General features: G+C 40.7%; 1 protein-coding gene across 4 annotated transcripts; it reads left to right on the plus strand.

The window, feature by feature from the left end:
• The first annotated feature begins 1,791 nt into the window (after positions 1 to 1,791).
• Positions 1,792 to 9,505, plus strand: LOC118401807 (spindlin-W-like). Of its 4 annotated transcripts, none has more exons than XR_008077151.1 (6): positions 1,792 to 1,918; positions 3,474 to 3,515; positions 3,616 to 3,881; positions 4,692 to 4,925; positions 6,089 to 6,400; positions 6,432 to 9,505. XR_008077151.1 is itself a non-coding variant. In XM_052476375.1 (5 exons), the coding sequence occupies exons 2-5, from the start codon at positions 3,496 to 3,498 to the stop codon at positions 6,292 to 6,294; spliced, it is 726 nt and encodes a 241-aa protein (XP_052332335.1). In that variant the 5' UTR covers positions 1,792 to 1,918; positions 3,474 to 3,495; the 3' UTR covers positions 6,295 to 9,505. The 4 variants fall into 4 exon arrangements, 2 of the variants coding, with proteins under 2 accessions (XP_052332335.1, XP_035655302.1); XR_008077152.1 differs by having other exon boundaries at positions 6,089 to 6,369; XM_052476375.1 differs by having other exon boundaries at positions 6,089 to 9,505.
• Positions 9,506 to 19,750: the final 10,245 nt, after the last annotated feature.

A 19,750-nucleotide genomic window follows, 5' to 3' on the forward strand; every position in this document is an offset into this window, starting at 1 on the left:
AGAGAGAGAGAGAGAGAGAGAGAGAGAGAGAGAGAGAGAGAGAGAGAGAGAGAGAGAGGACGGACGGACAGACAGAGATTGAATTTTAGTTAGCTAGGTACTCTTGCTGCCTGTTTGTGTGTGTGTGTGTGTGTGTGTGTGTATAGCTGTGGGAAGTAGGGGTGCTGAGGGTGCTGCAGCACACACCGAAAAATACAAAATAAACAAAAGAATCATGAAAAAACATAGAATCTTAGGCCTTTACTAGTATTAGGCCTTTACTAGTATTAGACCTTTACTAGTATTAGGCCTTTACTAGTATTAGGCCTTTACTAGTATTAGACCTTTACTAGTATTAGACCTTTACTAGTATTAGGCCTTTACTAGTATTAGGCCTTTACTAGTATTAGACCTTTACTAGTATTAGACCTTTACTAGTATTAGTGGACCGATATAGACTCTGTAGCAAAAAGGTGGTTGTATAATAAAGAACAGTATCTTGCAGGATTCAATAGTTGGAATTGTATGAGTTGCTGCCCAGTCCCGTTCTCTGTGATGTCATTCTAATGGAAGGACAGAAAACCCAGAAAACCCTGTCCTCAAACATTTACATCAAAAGGTGCAAAGTTATTTTTTAACCTTTATTTAACTAGGCAAGTCAGTCAAGAACAAGTTCTTATTTACAATGACGGTCTACACCTGCCAAAATAAGACAAATTAAATATTTTTCTTGATCAAATAACATGGAAAACAACCACTTTTTGTGCAGTATTAATTTACCATCCTTACACTGTATTGTACATAGGCTGGTCATCTAGGTTTATACCTGTAGACTTTCCATCACCATGAAGAAAGATGATGACCAATACAGTAATTGAGTACATTGAGGCATCAAGTGGTTTGTGATGATATTATGTGACTCAGTTGGTAGAGTATGGTGCTTGCAATATTAGGGGTTTGATTCCCATGAGGGACCAGTATAGAACATGTATGCACTCACTACTGTACATTGCACTGGATAAGAGCATCTATGGAAAAGGAATTAAAAGACCATTTCAGTTTTCACATAGAAATAAGTTGCATTTGCAAAGTATTTCCAGAAACTGGAAAACATATGAAGCAAGTATTATCAGATGAACTGTTTTGTACAGATTATTATCAGACTAAATTTACAAATGCTGTGTGTGTGTGTTGTGTGCCTCCGCCTTCTTGCAAATAACACCTGGTTGACTCATTCACAACACCACTTCCAAGCATTTATTCAACATTGATCCATTTTATAATTGCTAACATATTATTATTAGTAGCCAATATTATATAATTTGATATAAATATAAACATGCAATGCATCCATTCTACAGAAGTACTCACACATTGTAGGTCTAGACTATGTAAAAATATATTTCCTAAAGCAGGCATAGCTATTCATATGGGGCCACAGTTGAATAGCAGGACAAAGAAAGTATGGGCTGAGGGAAAAATACATGTCATAGTGCAGCTGTAAAGGAATTTTCCCAACCCAATCCGCGATGTGTATTGCATTGTGGGAAATGTATTTCAATCTAAACGCTTGGCCGAATGATTGGCAAAACAAAATGGATACTTTTTATGTTCATTCATTTTTCCTGAAATAGACAGGCACACTGACACACTGAACATTTAATTGCTTGTCAAAGCCACAATGTACAGCTCCACTAAAGACCGTTATTTTTGCTCCTTTGTGAGTTACACAACCCAATCTATTGCAATGGCTTTATTTGGGTGGGTAACGTGAAGGACACGAACTCCCAGCGGCCTGTGCGAAGGACAACACTTTTACAGAGTTTAGTCATAAACCTATCTTGGTAGTTGTAGTTCCCGTAGTCAGACTGTTTCCTTGTAGCCTTCATGAGGCGGATTCTGCTCAGCAGAGGGAAGTAGATATGAAAATAGGGGCCAGGTAACTCTCTTTGTCTAAATATGCTTTCTACTTTGATAATCGTGTTACTGCACTACATTATAATGCATTTCAAGCCCTCCAGTGTGTCAATTTTGTCTACGCTATTTATGGTAATGCAAATGCCAACACAGTTGGTCGTTTTACTGTATACCAGTGGTCAGTGTTACGGCACAAAATTACTGCACATGATTACATGACGTTGAATGTTCTATTATTGGTTTCGCTTTGCGCAAATAGGCACGCGCGTCTTTGAAAAGCAATTGGCAACATCTGAACGTAATCGTGCATGTGAAAGGCTAGGCCTACATCAATGCTTACAGGCATGCTTACACCTTGATGTTGTAGTCAGGAATATCTCTGGCTTGTCCAAAACTATCAAATTGCTGCAATCTTACGAAACGTGGTCCGCAGCGAAATTACATTAGAAACGTGACATGATTTCACAGACAATTGCACATGCAGCAGTTGAGGGCGACGTTGTTTGTTGACATCCGGTAGGGCTACTTAATCTGCGTTTACACAGGCAGCCCAATTATGATATTTTTTTTGCCACTAATTGGTCTTTTGACCAATCACATCAGATGCTTTTAGAGCTGATTTAATTGGCCATAACACCAATTAGTTCGAAAAATATCAGAATTTGTCTGCCCGTGTAAATGCAACCATCGTAGCATCGTAGCAACCATTGTAACAACGGCTGTGGTATACTCGCGGCAAACTAGGGCTACCTGGGTGAAATAACCCATCCACGCCGGTACTTGTACACTGGTGGGTCTGGGTTTATTGCTTGCGTAGCCACAATTCATTATATGATAACACTGTAACAGGTTATCTTGTTATGATTTGCAGATTTGCATGTCTCCAGATCAATGTGCCATCTAACATTTGTCATTTGAATATAGGTATTTCTACCCCGTGACACAGTCCATGTGTTATCAATATAGCCTAGTGAAATGCTAATTCATAATTAGCCTACACTCAATACAATTGTATTAAATGAATCTCAATCTGGAGAAACTATGGTAGAGATCCTTGGTATTGGACTTGTAACCGGAAGGTTGCAAGTTCAAACCCCCGAGCTGACAACGTACAAATCTGTCTTTCTGCCCCTGAACAGGCAGTTAACCCACTGTTCCTAGGCCGTCATTGAAAATAAGAATTTGTTCTTAACTGACTTGCCTGGTTAAATAAAGGTACAATAAAAAATACAAATAAATATGAGCCGCATTACTATTTCCACTAAGTGGGTGAACTCTATTGGCACGATTAGCAGGGTGTATGCCTTTCATGCCAGTGACCCGGGCTCGCTTCCCCTGCCCTGCTGTTCGCTACACTGGTGTCAGAAGTGGGATGGTGTTTGTGAACTTACGACCCAGCAGTGTGAGGGGCTGAGTTGTCGAGGGCGTAGGGACGTTCCTTTCCGTTCTGATGGTGCAACATAGCGATCCTCACTTTGTGAGCCAGCGACCTGGGTTCGCTTCCCTGCCCTGCCATTTGCTACATTATTTAAAGTTTTGCATTGAAATAATACACTCTCTTTACTCTCTGCCCACAGGATTGTGTGAATTTCTGGAAATATGTCCAAGAAAAGGGGCAGGTAGGTTGAAACACCTGTTCTTGATTATTTCACTGATATTTGAGTCCTGTTTTGGGTATTTCCTGTTATGATTTAACCTACACCTATATTCTTCTCTCAGAAAGCGTAGCAGCGGCGAGCTGAGTGAGAGTTCGGGTTTGTCTCTGTCGTCGACCCTAGACCCTAACAACCTGCTGGGCCTGCGGATTGAGCACAATTGGAGGGAGAAGGGCAACCTGACCAAGTGGAAAGGCACAGTGCTGGAGCGCCTCACCGTCAACACCTCCCTGTACATGGTCAAATATGACGGCTTCGACTGCGTCTATGGCATCGAGCTGTTCAAAGACGAGCGGGTGTCCAACCTGCAGGTTTTAACAGAGAAAGTCGGTGGGTTCACCTACTATTTGAGTATGTTAAAGCTTTGATTTATGTATGTTGGTAATGAGAGAATAAATTCTCGACCTGGAATGACCACCAAGCGAATATGTACAAAACACAAAAGAACAGTGTGTGCTGGTCTTTGTTCCAGGTCAGTATGTACACAACAGATTAATCTTAGAAAGGCCTAATTGTAAATAAAAGCCTGCATACCATTATCCCCATTGCTCTCCTTATCTCCTGTACAGCAAACCACAAGATAAAGGTGTTGTCAACTCGATGCAAGATAATTTTGTTCAATCCCATCACCCCAGCACCTAGCTTGTACTGTATATGTGTCAATGTAGAAGAATTGATTAGGATTGGACCTATCCATTACATTCAGATCGAAAGGGCCTAGGGCTGTTTTTTTAAATGGAGTATTTGTTTCCCCATGTTACCTCTCGCCCTCAAAGTACACAAAAAGAGCAATTCTCTCAGTCATTTAACTATTTTAGTAGCCTGGTGGAACCAGCACATGTTATATTTTGGGGCTCTCGAGTGGCGCAGCGGTCTAAGGCACTGCATCTCAGTGCAAGAGATGTCACTACAGTCCCTGGTTCAAATCCAGTCTGTATTACATCTGGCTGTGATTGGGAGTCCCATAGGGTGGTGCACAATTGGCCCTGGGTTGGCCCTCATTGTAAATAAGAATTTGTTCTTAACTGACTTGCCTAGTTAAATGAAATAATCTGAAACCAAAAGTGAGTGTTCTGTATTCTTGACCAGGCTGCTTTTAGTGTTTTTCAAAACTATAAATTGTTCTCTTTACCTCCACAGTAAACAACAAGATCAAGGTGCCCCACGATGCGCCAGAGTTGGTGGGCAAGGCTGTGGAGCACCTGTTTGAGAAGGAGGACGGTGAGAAGAATGAGTGGAGGGGCATGGTGCTTTCTCGCGCCCCCATCATGACCAACTGGTACTACATCACCTATGAGAAGGACCCTGTGCTCTACATGTACCAGCTCTGGGACGACTATAAGGACGGAGACCTCCGCATCCTCCCTGAAGCTGGTGCGAAACACTTTAATTTACTCCATATAATTATCTTAACCTTTAGAAGAGGACTTTTATTTACTCCATATAATTATCTTAACCTTTAGAAGAGGACTTTTATTTACTCCATATAATTATCTTAACCTTTAGAAGAGGACTTTAATTTACTCCATATAATTATCTTAACCTTTAGAAGAGGACTTTTATTTACTCCATATAATTATCTTAACCTTTAGAAGAGGACTTTAATTTACTCCATATAATTATCTTAACCTTTAGAAGAGGACTTTTATTTACTCCATATAATTATCTTAACCTTTAGAAGAGGACTTTTATTTACTCCATATAATTATCTTAACCTTTAGAAGAGGACTTTTATTTACTCCATATAATTATCTTAACCTTTAGAAGAGGACTTTTATTTACTCCATATAATTATCTTAACCTTTAGAAGAGGACTTTTATTTACTCCATATAATTATCTTAACCTTTAGAAGAGGACTTTTATTTACTCCATATAATTATCTTAACCTTTAGAAGAGGACGTGACAGAGGGTCTGATACAAATCACAGGTCTGTTGCAATGGTTAGTGCTGACACAAGGGAAACCTTAACATTAGTAAAGGATTTTGTAAACCTAGTTTAACATGAATTAAGGTCTTTGTAAAGAATTTAACCCACACATATCTTATCTCCCTAAGAGAAATAGAAATGGTCTTCACTGCATAGGGCAGTTGAAATAGGGACATACAGCACAGTATGTGGATGGCCTGGGAGGAAGCCATGTCCACAGTACTATCAGAACCTGAGGATGAAGTAATTGTTGTAAAGTTGAATGAAAGGCAGGTTTGACATGTAAAAGCTAAGGAAAATATATACAGAAGAGATATACACACGTCTGATTATGCCAGCATGTGTGACGCTCACCACGGTTTTCAAACTGGGGATCAAAGTATACATCCAGAAAGACAACTCAAAATCAGGTCATGAATGGCTTATGAGGCTACTGGGTGAAATGGTTGTAGTCTGTTGAGAGCATGAGAACTGGTCTTACGTGGCTAGCTGCTGAGTGGAGGACCTGAAAGAGGAGGAAGTATTTGTTCTGGTATGTGATGTAAAATGGCAGACACCATATGCATATCTCTTTTTTTCCTCCTTTATTTTTTTCACTCGTTTCCCAGAGAACAAACACCTGCTGCCTGCGGACAGGAAGCCAGGCGAGGAGACAGAGAGCCTTGTGGGTAAGCAGGTGGAGTACGTCACTGATAAGGGCGTGAAGAGGACTGGGCTGGTTATCTACCAGGTTCCCGCCAAACCCTCCGTCTACTACATCAAATACGACGACGACTTCCACATCCACGTTTATGACCTGGTCAAAACCACCTAGAATACAACTAGACCTTGTCAAAACCACCTAGAATACAACTAGACCTTGTCAAAACCACCTAGAATACAACTAGACCTTGTCAAAACCACCTAGAATACAACTAGACCTTGTCAAAACCACCTAGAACACAACTAGACCTTGTCATAACCACCTAGAATACAACTAGACCTTGTCATAACCACCTAGAATACAACTAGACCTGGTCAAAACCACCTAGAATACAACTAGACCTGGTCAAAACCACCTAGAATACAACTAGACCTTGTCAAAACCACCTAGAATACAACTAAACCTTGTCAAAACCACCTAGAATACAACTAAACCTTGTCAAAACCACCTAGAATACAACTAAACCTTGTCAAAACCACCTAGAATACAACTAGACCTGGTCAAAACCACCTAGAATACAACTAGACCTGGTCATAACCACCTAGAATACAACTAAACCTTGTCAAAACCACCTAGAATACAACTAGACCTGGTCAAAACCACCTAGAATACAACTAGACCTTGTCAAAACCACCTAGAATACAACTAGACCTTGTCAAAACCACCTAGAATACAACTTGACCTTGTCAAAACCACCTAGAGTACAACTAGACCTGGTCAAAACCACCTAGAATACAACTAAACCTTGTCATAACCACCTAGAATACAACTAAACCTTGTCATAACCACCTAGAATACAACTTGACCTTGTCATAACCACCTAGAATACAACTTGACCTTGTCAAAACCACCTAGAATACAACTAGACCTGGTCAAAACCACCTAGAATACAACTAAACCTTGTCATAACCACCTAGAATACAACTAAACCTTGTCAAAACCACCTAGAATACAACTTGACCTTGTCATAACCACCTAGAATACAACTAGACCTTGTCAAAACCACCTAGAATACAACTAGACCTTGTCAAAACCACCTAGAATACAACTAGACCTTGTCAAAACCACCTAGAATACAATCTGACCTGGTCAAACCTACGTAGGAAGGACTTTCTAGTCCCCCCGCCTCAGACCCTCACACCTGTACACCCACCTTGAGGTCGACTCCCATTTGAACTCAGTCAATTCAGGAAGTGAGTTCAAAATTCAGTATTTACCAAATCGAAATATTGAGAAGCTTAATTCATCAATGGAATTTGAAAACCTCCCCTGAGTTGACTGGATTGAAATGAAACTCTGCAAACCTGACACATTATTGTGGACATGTTCCCTGCCTTGTCTCATCTAATGGGAGAAGGACTATCAAGGTCAGAAGTTTGCTAAAAGTGTGAAATCTGTGACTTAGATCGAGTAGGCTTTTGTAAACAGCTCAAAGCTTACATCTATTTATTTTTCATTTAAAGTAACTGTCATACTTTTCCAGATTTCTATGAAATATGACAATTAATTACTTACAATATGAGAAAAGTAGTTTTCCTTCCAAAAAAAAGTAATTAAGTATGTTAAAAAGCAGCTTTTCTGTATTTGAATGGTGTGTGTGTACCCCAACAACATAATGGTGTGGGCGTATACTGGTCATCACAAATTTTAATGCGAGTAGGCCGCTGATTGGCCAGCTCATCCTCCTCAGGAGTATGACATCATACTCTATTTAAACTGTCTGTTTTAGATACAAGTTTGAGGTGGTGTTTTTGAAGTGTTTATTTTTCTCCAATTTATGCTTTGGCCACATGAGTATAGGACGAGTCAACAACATTATTTGGCTTAACAGAATATTAACTTTCTTTAAAGTTACATTTTCACTTGACAGTTACTTTAAGAAACAAGAGATGAAGCAGCAATGTTTTATTTTTCTTAACTTATTTTAGAACATATTTAGCTATCATTTTTATTTATATATTCTGAAATAAAACATGGATAAGAACTTTGTACCAGGGCAAAAGCTTTGATACAATGTATTCCCAACTGATGGTTGTTGACTTGGTTACTATGGACAATAGAATTTGTGTTTTGTTTGGCTAAGGAAGTAGATATTATCAGTGAAAATGACCTATGTTCAAATGTGTTGCTTGAATAGTGCAAGAAAATAATGTTATTTAATAGAAATTATAAACAATTGCCAAGATTTGCCTGCTCATGTTTCAGAAACACCCACACCAGCTAAGCTCACATTTTAATTTGAGAGGAATTGTTTGACTTAGCTACTAGTTTCATAAATTCAGAGGAGTCATGTTTAAGACATTTTGGATTACAACCAACCCGTAGTCATGGTTGAATATTGTAATATTTCTGTCATGTTGTTAGACTGTCATGCCCGTAACTGTACTTACCTTTTGTAAATACCTGTAATGTGTGTCGCATTTTTAAAAATACTGCAAAGATGCTTTGGTATTATTTGCTCTTCCTGTTTGATATTGAATAATGCTTTATTTTGCGATTGCAGCCATTGTTGGTTCATTATTTTTCCCCACTAGTGGTCAGGTTTACTTAGCATTTAAACATTTTTTTAAAGTAAGGAATTAAACATAAAAGGTCATAAAACTGTTTCATGTTTCTAACTTTAGTTTTTGTTCTTTGTTCACCTCAGAAATGAAGGTGTAAAAATGTCCCTTATGTGAATGCTTTTGTAAAGCTGCACATATGTTTTAATGGGGCTATTTATCCACACTAAAAAGGTTGATGTTGAAATTGACTTTTGAAACTAGCAATTGTTGAGAGAAGTTGAACAAAGATAAAGACCTTTTATCTTTATCTGTGTGGCCGGTGAATATTCCTTTCCAGTAGTGGCATTTTGCCAGAGAGATGACATTTTACAATGCCTAGAAGGCCCGAAATAATTCAATTTAGTTTTAAAAGTAATGTTACCTCAAAATGCCACTTAATTTAGATCTTAAATTCTACATACATTTGGAAACTTGTTGTCCTCCTCTCTTGTGTTCTGCTCTGTCATTCTCACAGTGTTTGCTAGCTATTAAAACCATTAATTATTTCATCATGCCCATCAGACAGTCAGTGGTATTCAAAAGCTCTGTTTGGGAAAATATCAGAATTTTCTCTCCTCCCTCCGTTGTTACAGTGCTTTATTGTGTAGTTTGCAAGTTTACAGGACTGTCGAGATTCAGAGGAAATATATTTACCATGTTATTTTGCTGCTTTCTACAAAAGTTGATTATTTAGTAAGCTTACAAGTGTTCAATTTTCCGTTTTGTCTGTTTGTGTAACAACACTATCATGGATAATAAAAGAGATATTTTTTGCACAAGGTGTGTGTTCCCAGCTCCTGGTACATAGCATATCTCCCATATTCCTGTGCATGAGAATATGGCGAGAGGGAGAAGTAGAATGAGTATAAGGAAGCGGGCATACAATTACATTGTGTATTTGCCTATCTGACATGAAAAAATAGTTATACATGCAGTACCAGTCAAAAGTTTGGACACACCAACTCATTCAAGTTTTTTTAAATTTTTTTAAACTATTTTCTACATTGTAGAATAAAATGTGAAATAACACGTATGGAACCATGTAGTAAAAAAAAAGAGTTAAACAAATCAAAATATATTTTATATTCTTCAAAGTAGGCACCCTTTGCATTGATGACAACTTTGCACACTCTTGGCATTCTCTCAACCAGCTTCACCTGGAATGCTTTTCCAACAGTCTTGAAGGAGTTCCAACATATGCTGACGACTTGTTGGATGCTTTTCCTTCACTCTGCGGTCCAACTCATCCTAAACCAACTCAATTAGGTTGAGGTCGGGTGACCGGAGGCCAGGTCATCTGATGCAGCACTCCATCACTCTCCTTCTTGGTGAAATAGCCCTTACACGCCCTAGAGGTGTGTTGGGTCATTGTCCTTTTGAAAAACAAATGATAGTCCCCCAAAGCGCAAACCAAATGGGATGGCGTATCGCTGCAGAATGCTATGGTAGCCATGCTGGTTAAGTGTGCCTTGAATTCTAAATAAATCACAGACAGTGTCTGTCACACCTCCTCTTCTAGGCTTCACAATGGGAACGAAGATCATCCGTTCACCTACTCTGCGTCTCACAAAAACACTGGTTGGATTCAAAAATCTCAAATTTGTACTCATCAGACCAAAGGACAAATTTCCACCAGTCTAATGTTCATTGCTTATGTTTCTTGGCCCAAGTAAGTCTCTTGTTATTGTTGGTGTCCTTTAGTCGTGCTTTCTTTAAAGCAAATTGACTATGAAGCCCTGATTCCCAGTCTCCTCTGAACAGTTGATGTTGAGATGTGTCTGTTACTTGAACTCTGTGAAGCATTTATTTGGACTACAATTTCTGAGGCTGGTAACTCGAATGAACTTATCCTCTGCAGCAGAGGTAACTCTGGGTCTTCCTTTCCTGTGGTGGTCCTGATGAGAGCCAGTTTCATCATAGAGCTTGATAGTTTTTGCGACTGCACTTGAAGAAACTTTGAAAGTTCTTGAAAGTTTTCTGAAATGTCTGACCTTCATGTCTTAAAATAATGGTGGACTGTCATTTCTCTTTGCTTATTTGAGCTGTTCTTGCCATAATATGGATTTGGTCTTTTACCAAATAGAGCTGTCTTCTGTATACTACCTCTACCTTGTCACAACACAAATGGTTGGCTCAAACGCATTCCAGGTGACTACCTCATGAAGCTGGTTGAGAGAATGCCAAGAGTGTGCAAAGTTGTCATCAAGGCAAAGGGTGCCTACTTTGAAAAATCTCAAATATAAAATATATTGTGATTTGTTTAACACTTTTTTGGTTACTACATGATTCCATGTGTTATTTCATAGTGCTGATGTCTTCACTATTATTCTACAATGTAGAAAAGAGTAAAAATAAAGAAAAACTCTTCAATGAGTAGGTGTGTCCAAAGTTTTGACTGGTACTGTATACAGTCGGAAGTTTACATACACTTAGGTTGGAGTCATTAAAACTAATTTTTCAACCATTCCGTAAATTTCACGTTAACAAACTATAGTTTTGGCAAGTCGGTTAGGACATCTACTTTGTACATGACACAAGTAATTTTTCCAAAAATTGTTTTACATACAGATTATTTCACTTATAATTCACTGTATCACAATTCAAGTGGGTCAGAAATGTACATACACTAAGTTGACTGTGTCTTTAAACAGCATGGAAAGTTCCAGAAAATTATGTCATGGCTTTAGAACCTTCTGGTAGGCTAATTGACATAATTTGAGTCAATTGGAGGTGTACCTGTGGATGTATATCAAGGCCTACCATCAAACTCAGTGACTCTTTGCTTGACATCATGGGAAAATCAAAAGAAATCAGCCAAGACCTCAGAAAAGAAATTGTAGACCTCCACAAGTTTGGTTCATCCTTGGGAGCAATTTCCAAACGCCTGAAGGTACCACGTTCATCTGTACAAACAATAGTACGCAAGTATAAACACCATGGGACCACGCAGCCGTCATACCGCTCAGGAAGGAGATGCGTTCTGTCTCCTAGAGATGAATGTACTTTGTTGCAAAAAGTGCAAATCAATCCTAGAACAACAGCAAATGACTTTGTGAAGATGCTGGAGGAAACAGGTACAAAAGTATCTACAGCAGAGGGAACACCCTCCTATCCACATCGATGGAACAGTAGTGGAGAGGGTAGTAAGTTTTAAGTTCCTCGGCGTACACATCACAGACAAACTGAATTGGTCCACCCACACAGACAGCATCGTGAAGAAGGCGCAGCAGTGCCTCTTCAACCTCAGGAGGCTGAAGAAATTTGGCTTATCACCAAAAGCACTCACAAACTTCTACAGATGCACAATCGAGAGCATCCTGTCGGGCTGTATCACCGCCTGGTACGGCAACTGCTCCGCCCACAACCGTAAGGCTCTCCAGAGGGTAGTGAGGTCTGCACAACGCATCACCGGGGGCAAACTACCAGCCCTCCAGGACACCTACACCACCCGATGTCACAGGAAGGCCATAAAGATCATCAAGGACAGCAACCACCCGAGCCACTGCCTGTTCACCCCGCTATCATCCAGAAGGCGAGGTCAGTACAGGTGCATCAAAGCTGGGACCGAGAGACTGAAAAACAGCTTCTATCTCAAGGCCATCAGACTGTTAAACAGCCACCACTAACATTGAGTGGCTGCTGCCAACACACTGACTCAACTCGAGCCACTTTAATAATGGGAATTGATGGGAAATGATGTAAAATGTATCACTAGCCACTTTAAACAATGCTACCTAATATAATGTTCCCTACATTATTCATCTCATATGTATACGTATAAACTGTACTCTATATCATCTACTGCATCCTTATGTAATACATGTATCACTAGCCACTTTAACTATGCCACTTTGTTTACATACTCATCTCATATGTACATACTGCACTCAATACCATCTACTGTATCTTGCCTATGCCGCTCTGTACCATCACTCATTCATATATCTTTATATACATATTCTTTATCCCCTTACACTTGTGTCTATAAGGTAGTAGTTTTGGAATTGTTAGCTAGATTACTTGTTGGTTATTACTGCATTGTCGGAACTAGAAGCACAAGCATTTCGCTACACTCACATTAACATCTGCTAACCATGTGTATGTGACAAATAAAATTTGATTTGATCTATATCCACAGTAAAACGAGTCCTATATCGACATAACCTGAAAGGCCACTCAGCAAGGAAGAATCCACTGCTTCAAATCCACCATAAACACGCCAGACTACGGTTTGCAACTGCACATGGGGACAAAGATCGTACTTTTTCTCCCCCTTATTCCTCTGGTCTAGAGGAATAAGGTGGACGCTTGCAAGCCGAAGAATTCCATCCCAATCGTGAAGCACGGGGGTGGCAGCATCATGTTGTGGGAGTGCTTTGCTGCAGGAGGGACTGGGGCACTTCACAAAATAGATGGCATCATGAGGGATGAAAATGATGTACATATATTGAAGCAGCATCTCAAGTCAAAATTGGAAATTTATTAACAGAATTATAGAACATTATGGAATTATGCAGTTATATTGAATCGAAAGAAAATAAGTTATTTTACAACAATGCGTTTATTGATTGTAAAAATGATTCTAAAAAGGTATGGAACACAGTTAAGGGCTTACTTGGCACATCTATCTCATCATGCCCATCTAGTGTGGAGGTTGACAGGAGAATAATCACAAAACCAGTTGATATTGCCAATCATTTTGCAGGTTTGTTTACAAAGAAAATGAATTTACTGAGCAACAATGAAGACATACATTCTTCCAAACAAGCTATTGTCCAATGGATTGATGATCATATTATGAGCAATAAGATCTGCTCTTTTAGTCTGCAAACGGTGTCAGTGGAGGAGGTGTTAAACCTATTGAAGTCATTACCTGATGGTAAATCTACAGGTTATGGTCTTATGGACAATTTTTTGCTTCGCTGTGCTGCTCCCCAGATTGCATTTCCACTGAGATACATATTTAACTGGTCACTGGAAAAGGGGTCGTTTGCAAATGTATGGAAGCATGCGAAACTTTGTCCTATTCCGAAAGACAGCAAAGAACTCATTACTCCTGCTAATAGTCAACCAATTAGTCTACTCCCTACACTCAGTAAGATATTGGAGGGTATTGTGAGTAGACAAATGTGGGAGTACATGGATAAGAATGATCTGATTACAGCCAATCAGCATGCTTATCGCAAAAAACATTCCACTACCACTGCATTGGTTGACATAAATGATCAGTGGCTCAATGCTATGGATAATGGCACATTTGTAGGTGTACTATTTTTTGATTTCAGTGCAGCATTTGATTTAGTGGATCATGAAATAATCTTGACAAAATTAATGTATTATGGTTTTAAGGAGGTAGCATTGAATTGGGTACAGTCATATCTAACTGACAGAAAACAGTCCACCTATATCAATGGTAATTTTTCTTCCCCCAATGTGTTAAGCTGTGGAATACCGCAGGGCAGCTGCCTTGGGACACTTCTTTATTTAATATATACCAACGACCTTCCCTATGCCTTGGTTGAAACTCAATCTACTATATTTGCAGATGATACTACAATTTATACAGCAAGACAATCGGTTCAACAGGTACAGCAGGCTTTACAAGGAGATTTTGAGAATATCAGGAAGTGGGTTTGCCAAAACAAACTTGTCTGTTCAACTAGGAAAAGGCCAAAACAGCATGGGATACAATTAAGTATGGGAGGAGTACAAATTGAAGAAGTGGCAGGAACCAAACTATTGGGAGTGCAGCTAGACAACTGCTTATCATGGTCGTCTCAAATAACTATTCTATGTGGAAAAAAAAATATTAAAAAAGCATGCATAATCAGAAGTATAGCTAAATATTTACCAGGGAAAATCCTTCAGCAAATAACACAGGCATTGGTTGAGAGTCAGGTGAACTACTGTTCGGTGGTCTGGGGAAATGCATCATCAAGTGAAGTTAGGAGGCTGCAGAATGCACAGAATAAAGCAGCAAGGATTGTTTTAAGGTGGAGATATGGTCCTTCTGTTGTAGTCATGGGTTGTTTTAAGGTGGAGATATGGTTCTTCTGTTGCAGTCATGGGTTGTTTTAAGGCGGAGATATGGTTCTTCTGTTGCAGTCATGGGTTGTTTTAAGGTGGAGATATGGTTCTTCTGTTGCAGTCATGGGTTGTTTTAAGGTGGAGATATGGTTCTTCTGGTGCAGTCATGGGTTGTTTTAAGGTGGAGATATGGTTCTTCTGTTGCAGTCATGCGCAGTGTTCTTGGTTGATCATCAATCCACAAGGTAATTGAAAAAAACATGCTTTTTTATTTCCTAATATACATCATTTAAAACGGCCAAGTTCTATTCACAACGGTATTCAGTTGGTAAGAGACAGACATTCCGTAAATACTAGGAAATGGGTCTTCCAAATGGACAATGAGCATACTTCCAAAGTTGTGGCAAAATGGCTTAAGGACAACAAAGTCAAGGTACTGGAGTGGCCATCACAAAGCCCTGACCTCAATCTTATAGAAAATTTGTGGGCAGAACTGAAAAAGTGTGTGCGATCAAGGAGGCCTACAAACGTGACTCAGTTACACCAGCTCTGTCAGGAGGAATGGGCCAAAATTCACCCAACTTATTGTGGAAGGCTACCCGAAATGTTTGACCCAAGTTAAACAATTTAAAGGCAATGATACCAAATAATAATTGAGTGTATGTCAACTTCTGACCCACTGGGAATGTGATGAAAGAAATAAAAGCTGAAATAAATAATTATCTCTACTATTATTCTGACATTTCACATTCTTAAAATAAAGTGGTGATCCTAACTGACCTAAGACAGGGAATTTTTACGAGGATTAAATGTCAGGAATTGTGAAAAACTGAGTTGAAATGTATTTGGCTACGGTGTATGTAAACTTCTAACTTCAACTGTATGTGCCAACTTACATGGCTGGTGTCCAAGTGTCGCTGCCTCTTTAAGGAAGACAAGCTGTAGGCTAGGGCTACAATATATATGAGGTGGAAGGCAAGAACCACTTTGTCCGTACCTTGCAGCAGTGTGATCAAGCATGCTTTACAGAACTTGATGGAGTTTTTAGAATAACCTTACGGGACTGTTTTGTTTTTACAGTTCGATGAAGTAGGATATTGGCACAGGCACGAAATTGTTTTACCAATTAAAGTCACGTGTCTTACCTGAGCATCACCTGCGGCACTGAATAGAAGTCAACAATATTATGCAGGTCCCGCTGAAGACAATGTTTTTAATTTTTGCCGTTTGTCTGATGGCAGTCCTCTGGAGAGACACGTATGATCCAGGTGAGTCCTCAAACAGTGCTCCATAGGACAGACAGACAACAGTGCTCCATAGGACAGACAGACAACAGTGCTCCATAGGACAGGCAGACAACAGTGCTCCATAGGACAGACAGACAACAGTGCTCCATAGGACAGACAGACAACAGTGCTCCATAGGACAGACAGACAACAGTGCTCCATAGGACAGACAGACAACAGTGCTCCATAGGACAGACAGACAACAGTGTTCCATAGGACAGACAGACAACAGTGCTCAATAGGACAGGCAGACAACAGTGCTCCATAGGACAGGCAGACAACAGTGCTCCATAGGACAGACAGACAACAGTGTTCCATAGGACAGACAGACAACAGTGCTCCATAGGACAGACAGACAACAGTGCTCCATAGGACAGACAGACAACAGTGCTCCATAGGACAGACAGACAACAGTGCTCCATAGGACAGGCAGACAACAGTGTTCCATAGGACAGGCAGACAACAGTGTTCCATAGGACAGGCAGACAACAGTGCTCCATAGGACAGGCAGACAACAGTGCTCCATAGGACAGGCAGACAACAGTGCTCCATAGGACAGACAGACAACAGTGTTCCATAGGACAGACAGACAACAGTGCTCCATAGGACAGGCAGACAACAGTGCTCCATAGGACAGACAGACAACAGTGCTCCATAGGACAGACAGACAACAGTGCTCCATAGGACAGACAGACAACAGTGCTCCATAGGACAGGCAGACAACAGTGTTCCATAGGACAGGCAGACAACAGTGCTCCATAGGACAGGCAGACAACAGTGCTCCATAGGACAGACAGACAACAGTGCTCCATAGGACAGGCAGACAACAGTGCTCCATAGGACAGACAGACAACAGTGCTCCATAGGACAGACAGACAACAGTGCTCCATAGGACAGGCAGACAACAGTGCTCCATAGGACAGACAGACAACAGTGCTCCATAGGACAGACAGACAACAGTGTTCCATAGGACAGACAGACAACAGTGCTCCATAGGACAGGCAGACAACAGTGCTCCATAGGACAGGCAGACAACAGTGCTCCATAGGACAGACAGACAACAGTGCTCCATAGGACAGGCAGACAACAGTGCTCCATAGGACAGACAGACAACAGTGCTCCATAGGACAGGCAGACAACAGTGCTCCATAGGACAGGCAGACAACAGTGCTCCATAGGACAGGCAGACAACAGTGCTCCATAGGACAGACAGACAACAGTGCTCCATAGGACAGGCAGACAACAGTGCTCCATAGGACAGGCAGACAACAGTGCTCAATAGGACAGGCAAACAACAGTGTTCCATAGGACAGACAGACAACAGTGCTCCATAGGACAGGCAGACAACAGTGCTCCATAGGACAGGCAGACAACAGTGCTCAATAGGACAGGCAGACAACAGTGCTCCATAGGACAGACAGACAACAGTGCTCCATAGGACAGACAGACAACAGTGCTCCATAGGACAGACAGACAACAGTGCTCAATAGGACAGGCCATACCATATTCTCTACCTATATACAACTCTAAATACCCCAATTCATGTTAAGTTAAAAAGAATACAATATAACATTCCTGACACCATTTAAACCAATGAGGGTTTGGAACTTTAAAGCCAATGAACTCCTAATCATCTTTTTGTAGATAACCTTTATAGTCCCAACTTCTTGATATGACAAATCTTATCTTAATTTTTCATGTCTTACCCTGATATCAACATAAGTTACTTTGACCGTCCCCGGTGCAGCAATGTATTTATTGCCTTTTATGTAATCAGTCCAATACATAGTCTCTCCAGACGGCTTGCCTCCCACAATGTTACCAGCATACACAGTGTGCTGTGATAGTCGTGCAACCTAGACTCAGGGGTAGATGTAACATAGTAGATAAATATCCGGGACACAACTCCACCGCCACCATGGGGCACTGTGTTCACAATGTTGACATCAACAAACCACTCGCCCACACAACACCATACACGTGGTCTGCGGTTGTGAGGCTGGTTGGACGTACTTCCAAACTCTCTAAAACATTACTTGAGGCGGCTTGTGGTAGATAAATTAACATTCAATTATCTGGCAACAGCTTTGGTGGACATTCCTGGAGTCAGCATGCCAATTGCGCTCACCCTCAAAACTTGAGACATCTGTGGCATTGTGTTGTGTGACAAAACTGTACATTTTAGAGTGGCCTTTTATTGTCCCCAGCACAAGTTACACCTGTGTAATGATCATGCTGTTTAATCAGCTTCTTGATATGCCACACCTATCAGGTATATAGATTATCGTGGCAAAGGAAAAATGCTTACTAGTAGGGATGTAAACAAATTTGTCCACAACATTTGATTTAAATAAGCTTTTTGTGTGTATGGAACATTTCTGGGATCTTTTATTTAATTTCGTGAAACAGGGGACCAACAATATACATGTATTTCAGCTCATGAAACATGGGACCAACAATATACATGTATTTCATCTCATGAAACAGGGGACCAAATATTCCAAGAACACAGGATGAGATGTTACTATCCTTTGTGCAAGCACTTCCAAGAGTTAATGAACAGTGAGCGTGGTGAAATTTGGGGAGCGCATCGTCAGTAGTGTACCTTTGGTTCCTAGGGTGTTTCGGCCTTTCACACTATACACCCTCCCCAAAGGCGGCCAGCGACAGGGTGATCAATCCTACGCTTGCGTCCCATTCCCAATTAGTCATAGGAGTTGCCTTGTTGTTGATAGCCAACATCCCATGGGACTATGCATGGCAGGGGCATCCTCCTCCCTGAGTCAAGCATTGTTGACCGCATACCTGCTGGCCCTCTCACTTCGGGGCCCAGCTGGGGTCTTTCCTCTTCATCCAGAGCCACTGACTGCTGCCTTCTGCCGCCTCTGATACAGCTTTGATTGCCGAACGCTGGCTCTGGCCCTTAATTCCCAGGTCTCTAAGCAGTCTGGTTGTAGATGTTGCCACAAAACCTCTGCAGCCCACCTCCACCTCCACAACAATATACATGTATTTCATCTCATGAAACAGGGGACCAACAATATACATGTATTTCAGCTCATGAAACATGGGACCAACGCTTTACATGTTGCATTTATATTTTTGTTCCGTATTTAATAGTATGTGATCATCATGATGACAATTAAGTATTTTACGCAAATTTGTGTTTAACCTTAAAACACCTCTATTTTATTTTAGCCTCAGTGATCATGTGATCTTCCTTCTCCGCCAGTAGTCTTTCTCACCCCACACAGCCTGACTGACTGCCTGTCTGTCTGTCTGTCTCAGTTTCCGTGTCTGTCTGTCTGTCTGTCTGTCTGTCTGTCTGTCTGTCTGTGTCTGTCTGTCTGACTGACTATGAACTTCTATCCTTTCTACTGTCTCATGATGACCAGATAGATATTGACAGCCTCTGTACCAGTGTGTCATTGCTCCCTCTGTCCTGTAGGTGGCAGCGAAGTGCACAAGCCTGGGGGCTCAGAAGGCTCTCTATGTGACAGGGGACATGTCCCAGTCCTCAGCCCCAGAGAGAGTGGTGAGGATGGCTGTCGAACAACTGGGTAAGGACTGATCACTAAGAATACATTCAGTCATATTGTGAGTATTTATTATGTTATGTTAGAGATTCATAAGGCACACTAGTGTCTGTTTCTCTTTTTCGACAGGAGGTCTTGACATCCTGGTTCTAAATCACATTGGATCCACCCCATT

The sequence above is a fragment of the Oncorhynchus keta genome, chromosome 23, assembly GCF_023373465.1.
Source record: "Oncorhynchus keta strain PuntledgeMale-10-30-2019 chromosome 23, Oket_V2, whole genome shotgun sequence".
Lineage (NCBI taxonomy): Eukaryota > Metazoa > Chordata > Actinopteri > Salmoniformes > Salmonidae > Oncorhynchus > Oncorhynchus keta.

Bases quoted from the DNA above. Each gene is read 5' to 3' on its own strand.
- LOC118401807 (XM_052476375.1), top strand. From the start codon at position 3,496: ATGTCCAAGAAAAGGGGCAG. The intron at 3,516-3,615 runs GTAGGTTGAAAC...TTCTTCTCTCAG, and splicing joins ATGTCCAAGAAAAGGGGCAG to AAAGCGTAGCAGCGGCGAGC. The intron at 4,926-6,088 runs GTGCGAAACACT...CTCGTTTCCCAG, and splicing joins CCGCATCCTCCCTGAAGCTG to AGAACAAACACCTGCTGCCT.